General features: G+C 37.5%; 1 protein-coding gene across 1 annotated transcript in view; it reads right to left on the bottom strand.

Annotated features, from left to right (window-relative positions):
• The window catches only part of TBCK (TBC1 domain containing kinase), an 89151-nt gene that overhangs the window by 19685 nt on the left and 56936 nt on the right, over positions 1 to 12530 (bottom strand). Inside the window, exon 23 of the mRNA XM_039710383.1 lies at positions 8444 to 8622. Within this exon, the coding sequence (XP_039566317.1) occupies positions 8444 to 8622 (179 nt within the window). The remainder of the gene's footprint in view (positions 1 to 8443; positions 8623 to 12530) is intronic.

A 12530-nucleotide genomic window follows, 5' to 3' on the forward strand; every position in this document is an offset into this window, starting at 1 on the left:
TAGGCATTTCATCATGGCTATTAAATGGAGATATACACATTTTTTTGATGAAATAGCCAAGGATCTTTAGTTCTGCTGAACCTGAATTTAACAGTCCCATCTGATAAACACAGAAGCTATAAAGGAACTTTCTATCCATGGAAAGGATAGCTTTATCTGAGTAGATGCAGGGTTTCTCCCCTTTGTCTTTGAAGCTGGCAAAAATTAGTGCAGTTTATTTAATATACTAGGAACTTCAGCCTGGAAGTCAGTATAATTAAAATCTAGGGTTCAAGCAAAATACTCTACTCAAACTATCAAAGTCTCTCATGAAGGAACACATTTCATGAAATATGTCATTCCATATTTTTCAAACATATTTCTCAAATCACTGTATGCATGCACACAGACATAAGACTATGAAAACAATTTTAAAAAGCTTATAAGATAATGGTTTAAGCTCTCCACTTGCCCTCCTCACCATTTTTATTGTAATTACTAGCAAAGGGTCATACAAAAAGCTTTCAGTGTTTTTTGATGTTCAATTGCGACCGTTTATAAAGGAGGAACAACCGAAACTCCAGATTTTAAGAACTCTTTTCTACAATATTTCAACACTTGAGTGCCAGTGGTCTCTAAACAACCTCTCTAGCAAACTGATTCTTACACTTAGATTCATTTCTCTGTAGCCATCTTTTTCTGCTTCTCATTTTCCCTAGTCAAGACACTGGTGTCTACTTTCCCTGTGCTCCCTCTCTCCCTCCTATTTAAGTTTGCTCCATTTTCGTTGTGCAAGCTGCACTCTTCCACCCCCTCCACCCTCCTGACTCCCCCACAAAGTTCCCTACTTCTGAACTCACACCTCAGGAAGTGCAAACAGCAACTTCCAGCCAGCTGTCAATCAGAAACATCCTCCGAAGGTCTGCACACAGCTTCACAGATCTACAGAAAATGGAAGTGAGCTCTGCTTGCCTAACCAGCTCATTACAAGGAAACACAAGGAAAGGGCATCTCAATGGAAAAACGTAACTGAGTGAACAAACTGAGCCAGCAGGGCTGAAAGACACAATATTCCCTTGCATGCAGTGGGACATGCTGAAAACTCAGTTATTGCCCCTGGTATGGTAAAAAAGGTAAAAAGCTGCTCACCACTGCATGGAACCATTTCAAAAGACAAAGCTGAGACATAATCCAGTTATGCCAGAAAATACTCACAGGATACCTTAATGTGCAATACAACTTGAAGTAAAAGCAGAAGCAAGAATGATCTTGCCAGCCTTGAAAGCTTTCTATCAGTGCCTCTTTTTTCCCCCCTCTTGATATATGCTTTGTTCTTGACAAGAAATTGTATTCCTTCGATTTGAGAAAAATTGTTACAGTATCTTTAGGAAACAGAGATTCCCCTGAACTCTTAAAAAAATACCAACAACCACCAGAGTTTAATAATGCAAACTGCAACTGCTAGAGGAGTTTCCTTCATAATGTGATCATGTATCTCACTTGGTCAGAGACCCTGGATTTACAAAATCTACCTTCTTTCATCTGTAGTTGCTATTTATTCACATTCCTGTTTTCTGAACTGGCATTAACAATAGCAGCACAGCTCTAGGACATTTTCAGTCATTTACCACTGGGAAGCCTGTCAAAACATGCTGTTCAGGCTCTCCCCAAAAAATTTGACAATATGGTCAGCCAGACAGTTACCCTGTAAGCTGTATGTGCTTTTCACATAAATCTTGAATTTCTGCACCATTTTACCCATTTTAGAGACCTGGACCCAAGCTTTCTTGAGCTATATTAAAATCATCATCCACAGAAACATTTGTTCCCTTAAGCCTAAAATGTATTCATTCACATTTGCAGGATGGGCTCCATGACTAAACTTTGGTGCAGGCTCAACTTTACAACCAGTATGGAATCTTTCTTCTAGTTATGTGTCACACACATTTGATAATCAGCTTTTCCACTCCAAATAATATCAGGAAAGTAAATATATAGACAGAGCTGTAACACTTTTACTAGCAGATTAAGATGGTGTTGACACCATCGCACAGGCAAGAGAGCTGCACGCAGAAAGTCTTTTCTATCCTCCAGCTGCACTCCCTAATAATTAGATCATGATGACACTGCATCCTCACTCAGCTGAGAAAACACACAGCACCTAGCCTGGCCTGAGGTGCACTAAGAAAGATTATGAGGAATCCTAAATTCAAGACTAGCTTCAGGCAGGCTCCTGTAGAGATATATGTTGAGAAAACATAAGGTAGGACAGAAGACTGAGGAGTAGAGGGAAAAGGCACCATAGGCTGGCATAATATAGCTCTTCCCCACACCATGAAATTTGTGTTAATAACACAGTTACACAGCACTGTGCAATAACTTTCACAGCAGCAGTGCGTGGCACACACTGAAATTTGTGTTAATAACACAGTTACACAGCACTGTGCAATAACTTTCACAGCAGCATTGTGTGGCACACACAGGAGTTGCTGCAAGCTGGAATTAGGGTTGCTGTGAGTGGCAGGAGGGAACTAGAGCTCCCTATAGCTATAGTGTACCTGGGCATGTTTGGGTGGGAGACAAACCATTAAGATCCTTCAGTCTACTTCTCCTCCAAAATTTGACTTCAAAAATTTCTCCCAAACTCCATTGCTTCTAATGCTACAAGCACACAAATAAAAAATGTAACACCAAGTGGATAATTCCTCACTCCAGCATCTAATTGTGCTTATCAGAAGCTGAATGAAGCATTAAGCTATTTAGATCTGTGCTGGTCCTAAAGCATATTCTAACACACTCAGTGGGTTATTCTGAGTGTTACTTCTCTCATAAAGTAAATTTACATTAAAATTTGCACTGCTCTTTCATTTTCCCTTTTTTAGATGCAGGCCACTATTTTTTTAAATAAAAAAATGATTGTTTAACAAGGTATGAAATAAAACTGTCACTCAGGAAACCTGAGTTTGGCTTTGGTTGCCAAAATAACTTATTTCCACTATAGCACTCCCTCTCAAAAATAAACAGAGTATCAGTTGTAAAATACATGAAAACAAACAAAATAACTGTGTCTTCAGTCAGTTAGCCAAATTTCAAATCAGGACCACTAGATCCTGAAGAATTACTAAACCATGGAGGTGTGTAATTATTTCCCAATATTCTCCTAAAATCTCATTTTAAAACAATTTTCAATTTGGGGAAAAAAAAATTAAAGAGAACATTCCTAAAAGATGCAGAGAGGAAAAAACCAGCTAGATTTTTTTTAATAATTAATTTTACTGGTACAATTACCCCTTCCTCCTCTGCACGTTTGTTAATCAATCATGGAATCCCAATTGTGGAAGGTCTAAAAGGTCAAATACACCCAGCTTTCAACTTCAAAGTGGGTATAATGGCAAAGGCTTATGAGGAAGGACTAGTGGACAATCAGTGAATCCAGAACCTGAGCCTAAGGCTGCAGCACAGAGTGCTCTGGCTGCTCCAAGTGCCCTATTTACATTCAAAGCAGATGAACACATCCCAGGGAGACCCTAAAACCAAGTCTGTGCTAAACAAGTTTAGAATCCTTAAGTATGATCTGGAGTGAGTGTCTCACAAACTATTACAGTCTCATATAAATAGTATTTAGATCATTACAAACATACTCCTTTAAGTCTGCCTCAACTAAGCAGTACATTTGCTTCAATGAATTTACATTCTATTTAAGTAATTGCAATTTTTATTACAACTTTAAAAAACACCCACAACATTCATTAGAAATGATTCAATTAACATCTAACATCAATTATTTCCTGAGCCTTATATTTTGTATTTTATCCACTCTGCTAATTTAATGCCTCACGTTCTAAGAGAAAAAGTCCTGAAACTATAGAAAATATATACAGATTTTTAAAATTAGTCAGAATAGACAAGGTGTTAAATAAGGCTTCCTTTAAATAATTTAATCTGCAGAACCAAAGTTCTGGAAGCAGAGGTTTCCCTACACTCCTCACCTCCTGGTAGGTGTCTGCCTGGTTTATGAGTATGAAAAAAACCTTGAAAAGCTAACCAATAAACAGAGAGTGTTTTGAAGTTTCCAACAATTGCTAAAGTATTTGCCAGAATGTGATGGGCTTATGCCTTATTAAACAGCTATTTGTTTATTCACTCACAAGAGAGTGACATTAAAGTGCATTTTAACCAACTCTTCTAAAAAATGACAAATAACCCCAGCTTCTCACTCAAGCTGCTGGCAGCTACAACCAGAAAAGCAGAAGCATCAAAGGCAAATGTAAAATAAATTAGAAGCATTAACTGAGATCCTGATCAGCTAATGCTTCACACAATTTGAACTAAAGACAAATTTGAGTAAGAGCTTTCTGTTAAGTGTAAGAGCAATGGAAGAGGAAAACAAAACCAAGATCCACACAAAAACAGAAGACAAAAGAAACCTGAAATGGGTCAAGGCAGTCAGAAGACCCTTTAGGCAGAATATAAGTAACAGCCATTATGAACATGAGCATCACACAGACATTTCTTAGCTTGCACACTGAAACAGAAGTGTTGGTATCCACTACTGACTATGCTTATTTCTGAAGACTAAATGCATTCACACACCAGCTATTTAATGACTTAATATAAACCTAGCCAATATTTTTTTAATGGACAAATACTTCCTAGGTGCAGACAGGAACTCAGAAGCAACTGAGTGCTGCTGTATGACAAATAGGCCTGAATTGCCATCTGTTGGAAGTCTATCACACGAGCTATCCTTAATTACTGGCAAAGGCAAGTTATCATCAGGAAAATTTGCTCATACTATTTATGACAAAAGCATGTTTTTCATATTTGTGATGTTTGATCAAGCCATTAATTCATGTTGCTGCTTAGGTATTTCTACTACTTCATCAAAACCAGAAAACTGGAACTGTTGGCATTTAAATCACTGCAAGGATCAATAATCATCTGGTAGACTTTTCTCCAGTTGAATGCTTTCATTCCTCAACACCTCTGAGGAACTTCCACCCTTGCAAAGAGAATCAGGAGTAGAAGGCGGCAAAGCTGTAATTGTATCAGTCTCTGGATTTCTGTGAGTTCACCTGCCACACATGAGCAGATACTGATAGAGAAGCTGTAACATTTTCTCCTTTTTATTTAGAATTATGGAAGTAGCTGGAGAGAGTGTATGTCTACTATATCTATCATAATGGAGACACAGATACAGCAGACAATTGTAATATTACAGTGTTATTTCTCTCTGTGACTCCTGGGCATTCACGAAAAATACTTCAGGAGTTTCCAGGGTATGAAAGTAAGTTTCAGGAAGAGAAAGAAGAAAAAAAATCAACCATGTACTGGTAAAGAAAAGTTACAGACACAAAATTGAGTAGATTGTAATGCAAATTCAGTATTTAATGTAAATTCAGAATTTAAAGGGGTTTTTTCCGTTGTTATTTTTGACATTTTATCTTTCTCAAAATAAACAATTCAACCCCACTTAAGATGCACATTCATTCTCTCTGAAACTATTTCCTCCTTGAGATTTTATCTCAGCAGAAATATGCTTACTGGCTGAAAGAGTAAAAGATTAAGCAACACACAAGTCCAGGAGGAAAAAAGAGAGCACCCAAGCCTATTTACAAAGTTGCAAATAGATGTCACTAAAATAAAAACTTAGCAATGCTAGTGATAAAAAGCAGTTTTGTTTTACTGACTGCTGATTTAGGTAGAAAAATGCACACCCAGAGGGGAAATACTTCTCCTGTTATTATTAACCAAAGCACAGTAACATGCAGATACACACAAATATTTGAGTTGCCAATAAAAAGCACTTAAGAAACAAACTGAAGCAGCATAGAAAGAAAATACAAATAGAGAGGAAGAGACAGCTGGTGTTTACAATTAAAACACTAAACATTTAATGTTTCAAGAAGTCATAAATTACCTTCAGAAGCAAACCCACAACTTTCTTCACAAAGAATTGTTTCGTACCCTATCCACTTTCAAATACAGAGGTGACCCACACATATAAAACTGGAGATAGAAATGTAGTGTAAAGTCCTTGTCCAAGGAATTACCAACTAAAGAGGTAAGGAAACAGGAAAATTATTTCTTTAAGAGCTAAACTGCAGAGCAAGGACACAATGGTGTTTTAGAAAATCCATTAAAGGATACTCTGTGTACTAAAGACTGAACTCAGATTTCATCCCTTTCAAGTAGTTAAAAAGTTTCCCCATGGCAGCAAACACCAGTAGAAGACTTGTTTGAAGAAAGAGATAATTCCAGGATTATGGTTAAAAAAACCTCCCAAAAAACCAAAGCCCACCACCTTTGTGTGTAAATAGCATATTTCACCAATAATTTCAATTCAGTTTTTATCAATATTGCTCTAATCCCTGAGAAGTGTCATTTTATGAAGGCAAGCATCCAAAAGTACAGTCACAAGTGAGAGGCAGCTCATTATGGACTTGTTACACAGGACTTTCCAAGTCTGAACTATGGTCCTGACTGAATCATAATATACTTAACTTGCATCTATCTGTCTCAAAATCTGACACACAAAAATACAGCACATGAGAGTAATCAACACATTTCCAGACTGTAATTTCAGATATGAATAGTCTTTCTTGTGTCCAAGAGATTAGTTTCCTATTTGCTTACATATTTCTGTATAGATGCCTGAACCTGTGCAGCTCTCTTTTATATGATGAGCTAAAAAACCAAAATACAGCAGTAACCAAAAGATCCAATACACTTGTGCTTCAAAAGATGTTAAACCTTCAGCTGCACTGCAGTAAATGAAGAGGTCTTTGCTGTTAGGCAGACAGAACCAGAAATGAAAGAGAAGTCAATAGAAATTCCAGTATTTATTTATCTACTCTTTAACATACCAAAAACATTTGCTTAATTTCTTGGAACTTGTGGGATGGATGAGCCTAATTACTGGTTTTATAAACAAACACAACTTCTGGTATGAAAACAAAAACATTATCAGGAAAAAGCCACCCAAAACATTTCTCGGAAAATGGAAGAATACTGAAAGAAACTTGCTTGATCTGAAATAAGGATTTTTCTCTCTGTTACAAATACAAATCTTTTTACTACTCATTTGTTTAGTAGACCAGGGCTGCTTTCTCCCTTCTCCCTCTTTGCAATATTCAAGTACTTTGACTCTTGCTTTTACACATAAAGGCACAAGCAAATACTTAGAAATCAGAAGACTTGTTTTTTTTACTCTTTTGTCATAACAGTCAGGAAAGCTAGCACACACACAAAGTCATTTTCACTGTAGCACTGTCAGACATCTGACCAGAGAGACTGAATACTTTCCTTGGAAGTTTCCTTGACTTGATGGATCACAGCCCTGGGGAACCCCATCTGAACTCAGTGTTGGACATGTTTTCTGCAGGAATTTGTACCAGATGACCTTAGGACGTCCTGTCTGAATCACTCTATGAAAGTGCAGCCCTTGGCTCCTTCAGAAAGCCTCTCTACATATCTCCAGAGCAGCACAGCAGCAGCTTGTGCTGGCTACAATTCCTGGATGACAACAACGAGTATTCCACTGGAATTTCATTTTTCTTCACCATTGCCTTTCTAGATCCACCTATTGTTTCTTAAATCCTGTAAGATCTTTCAAGTTTCCTTTTGTTCTTCATTTGCATGTCTGCACTGTCAGTCCTGGATTTTTAGCTAAGGCTTCCAGAAATGACAACAGAAATAAAATAAAAACTAAAGTAAAAACTAAGAAAATGACTGAATATCAAGTTCCAGTTTAATGACTAAAAAGCAAAGATTCACTTGAATGTCAACAACACTTTTTAGTTTCCTAGTAGCTAGGAAAAACAAATGGAAAGACTACAACCTAATGCAATTCACCAAATAGAGCAGGTCTATATATACTTCCTAGATTATTGGAATGCTCTTGAATTAAATGACTAGGAGAATGTGGAAGGAAAAAAAAAACCCAACAAAATAAAATTTAATTTTTAATATACTAACTAGATTTATACTGTTAAGAGGAAGGAAAGGAATAATTTCAAATTACCAGTATTCAGATATTACAACTGACAAGGGAAACAGCCATTAGATTCTACTAGAGAGAGAGGAGAAAAAAATCTTTTTACTAAATTGGGTGTCTATTTAATGCAGATATTCTCTTAGTTACTAGTTACACTTTGCCAAGATAAACAGAGGCATATTTCACCAACTAAACTCTCAGAGTAGCTTGTGGCATATCCTTTACCTGACATGCCAAGATGGAAAAAGCAGGCAGAGCTGCCTGCATCACTTTCCAGTTACCTGTTCTCACTGTCACACTGTTCTTTTTACTGCTGTGCTAACGCCTGCTTCTAGTTCTGCAGGCGAGCTGTGGATGCTGGTGGGCTGCTGCAAGAGAGCCGAAGGAGCAGGAGTTGGGGGAGGCAGGAGAAACGCGCAACCTGAACAACCTGAACAATCCTCCCCGCTCCAATCCCAGGCTGCTTACGAGGTCATTCCGAGGAGCTTCCTGGTAGTCTGCAGAGAAGCAGGAGAGGGAAGAGCTCCTGGTGGTGCTGCTGTCGGCGGCCGGCCGCGGGGGCTGCGCGTACTGCCTGAACGTGGCGCTCTTGGGAGTCCAGCGGAACAGGTTGATCGACTCGCGAACGCAGCGCTCAATGTCGATCTCTGGAAGGGATTTCAAGGAAAAGCAAGAAATTCAAGAGCAAAAGATCAGTAAAGCCAAGTAACCCAGCTATGACATTGCTAAATATACATACACCCATCTATGCCTTTGTCTCTTTGCTTGTCCCTTGCTCAAAGCAAATGTAGATTTCAAAGCCATTTTCCCGTTCAAAAAGAAAAACACTCAAAAGTTTTTTTATTTTAAAAAAATCCTCAGGAGTTTTTTAGTTAAAAAAAACACCTCAGGAGTTTTTTAATTAAAAAGGTAAAGACATTTTAATAATTAATTTGATCTGTTTAAGGGAAGCGTGTGAGAACTTTAACCAATGCAAAGTCAGGACAGTAATTGAAACCTAGTCATTGTAAGGCATTGTAAAGTCTTTACAAGTTAAACTATTAACTAAGCAATGTAAATTTGTGCAGTTCATCAAAAGTAGATCTCATACAGTGTATAGAGATCAGGATCAACTACGTGTTTAATTTCTCAGTTAAATCCTACTAACAGCCAGATTGAAAGCTTTCATCTACTGAATTTTGCATGGCCTGCCATTTTGACAAAGCTACATGTCATCTGTTTGCTGAAAAGCAGAGGTTTTCAACATTAATTTGTGCTTGATGGGAAACATAATGGATTGTTTTAGAGATTTTAGAGAATTTTTTAAAACAAACAAGCAATACAGTCCTAAACCAAATCAGACATTCCCAGTGAAGCATCCTAGCTGAAAGAGTGAAGTGCCATTGTGATAATATATTACTCAACTTGAAAAGAAAACTGACACCTATCAAATGACAAGCACTCTAAAATACGATGTGGTCAATTAAAAAGCAGGAAGCTACACAGAAACACGTATGTAAAAGGAAAAAAAATAAACCTGTTGGAAATACATTTTTTGCAACACTAAGCATCCTACCCATATATATGTTCTAACAAGATGTAACATAAAAGCTTTTACCACTATAAAAGGACTAGTTTTGCACCTCCTGTATGTGGTCTCATGAAGAGCAAAAGCAATCCTAGCTTGCATTTCATGACAAAACTGGTGTAGTGTGACAGACAAACAGCAGGGCAATCAGCACTTTTTGTGTCTGTGCCAAGATCTTGTATGATTCATTACAACAGTCAAAATTTAGATTAAAGCACCAGCTTCTATGAAAACAGAGGCATTGTAGCCAGGCTTTATCTGTAGATCTCAAACAGATTTGATGCACTGCCATCAATCACTCATTGCCATCAGCAGATTTGATGCCTTGCCATCAATCTGGGAGCTACTCCAGAAACCTCAGTCATGAGCAGGGTGATGAGCTGAAGCTGAATTTGAAGCTTGGGGCAGAATAATCTAGTTGGATGAGATTATTGACTGTTTAAAATCTGGAAGATGTGATCTATTACTCTCCCAGTCACAAAGCTGTCCGTATTCAGGTAGGATACAATCTGTAGCAGATGCTTTAATTCCATTAATGACAAGATGCTTATGTGCTATCTTGCTTCTAAAATTCTGGAAAGTCTGAGAGTAGAGCTGTGGCTTACCCAATTTTAATTCTAGCTCTAAAAACCTTTCTGTGAGTGTGTAAAAGTAAATTGCAATTTTCCTTGACAATATCAGGTTCCCTAGCTGCTTGGGATAATAGGTGTCACAGATAAATGGACAACGTGATGTCTCAACAGTAGCTAACGATTTCTCATTTCAACTATAATGTAATAGAAGGCAGTTACTCAGCATCATTCCCAAGGAAAATACAAACAACTGGAAAATTTCACACAATCTCTTAATTCAGGTAAAGAGAGGAGATGCCTTCCACTGTTCATTTTTCCTCAAGCTCAGAAAATACCCAAAACCACCAACCACCATCATTACAATTACACTTTTTTCTACATTTCTTAAAACTCATTTTATTTATAAAAAGTTGAGAATTTCAGTGCAAGACTGTAATACATTCATAGTGGGGCCGTGGTTTCTTTTTTTGTTTTGGTTTCATTTGTGGTTTTGTGTGTTGTTTGTTTTTTATTTTTTTTTTTTGAAAGAGACTGCTGTAATTGAGTTATAAGACCCATTTCCTGCAATTCTTAACTAAGGAAACATTAGTAGTACTTCTATAATAAATGATATGAATGCAGAATTTAGCTAGTAAAAAAAAAATTGGAACAACAATAATTAATAGCATGAGGAGCATTTGGCTGTGAGAGGGCATAATAGCCAACATTTATCTGAAATTGAAAACAGAACTGGGGGATGGAATAGAAACACTGTTTGCAGTAAAGCTATGAAAAAGCTGAAAGGAAAAATTGAGACTGACAGTGTTAAACACTGAAACAGGTCAAAATATTTTTCCTAGAAACAAGTTCTGTAATTTCAAAAGAAATCAATTTCAGAGAACTTGTAAAAAGGCTTGGCCACTGGAACAGGCTTCCCAGGGGAGTGGTCATAGCACCAAAGTTGACAGAGTTCAAGAAGCATTTGGACAATGCTCTCAGGCACATGGTGTGACTCTTGGGGTATCCTGTGCCAGGCCAGGAGATGGACTCAGTGATCCTTGTGACCTCTTCCAACTGTGTGCATGTTAGTAAAAAACATAACCAGTTCTCACACATCAGGGTCTGAGTAAAAACGTAGGAGTCTGTTGTTCTGTGATTTTGGAATGCTTGGTTTCTCATTTCTTCCAAGAAGCACTTCAGGAGGATAGTGGGCATGGCTGAAAATGAAACTCCACAGAGCAAGAGAGAATTTTCAATGCCTTGTGGGCGAAGCCATCAAAAGCCTAAAATGAATTTACAGGCTGTCAATTAAAAGACTAAAACAAATTCACAGGCTGTCAATTAATTCATCTGCTTCTCAGTAATGCAAAATAAAAACTACAACAAGGCAATTCTGGTTTCCACAAGTAACAATAAAAAAGCCCTACAACCACAAAATGCCCCCCAACAACGTGCAAATCATAGGCACATGCATGCATATAATATGGGAACAGTCAACATCTAGCACCCACAAGGGAGACAAGAATATGGGTGGTAAAAGAATTCACTCAAAGAATTTCCTCACATTCTTTTGAAAAAAACCAATTACTTTCAGGATATTGGAGTTTAAGACTACATTAAACTGGTATAAATATTTACAGAATATTTATTAGTCATGTTGCATGAACAGGCTTCACACTTGAGCAACCTTCAAGCCCTTCTTCATAATTTGTTTGCAATTTCAGTTTAAGAAAAATCGCTTCCCGTCAGTAACTAAAATGCAATTCAATCTCATGCGCCCTTGCTGGATAAGATCTTTTCTCCTCTTTTTGGCTAATAAGTAAGGGTCTGCTGCGCTACTTCAATCCCAATTTCTTCCCATGCCCTTTCAAATATAAGACAAATGAGTCAGTCTCTGGTGAAATGTCCATTTTCTGTTATCTCCCCAAGACTTTGCAATCACACAGCATTAATCCTGCCTGTGCTCTTCCTGCTCCCAAGCCACTGCACTACAAGCCAGAAAACATTAGAGCTTCCACATTATTAGAAACATACCATTGGTATGTCAGAAGCATAAATATATCAAGTCAGAGCCCAGATTCTTGAACAGGACTATAAACAAATGAACAGAGACTACTTCAGCAGAATGCCAGAGCACTTGACACTTACAAACAACTTAGAGGAACACTCTTCTGAGAGCAGGGTCTGCATAAATCTCCAGGTGTGAGCAACAAATGAAAGTAACATTTAGAAAGGATGAAGAGGGCATTCTCACTCATGGAGATGTATATGTAATGTCTCAGTGCTCTCCAAGATGCCCACAGTGGGGTATTTTATAGTTTAAACACTATGTGCCTTCTGTTTTTATTAAGACAAATTATTTCATTGGAAAATCTATAATGAAAATGTGCTGAATAACACGGTGTCATTAAATATGAAGTGTGAAAAAAATTTAAGC

This window comes from Passer montanus, unplaced genomic scaffold (genome assembly GCF_014805655.1).
Source record: "Passer montanus isolate IOZ18808 unplaced genomic scaffold, ASM1480565v1 scaffold23, whole genome shotgun sequence".
In the NCBI taxonomy this organism is placed as follows: Eukaryota; Metazoa; Chordata; class Aves; order Passeriformes; family Passeridae; genus Passer; species Passer montanus.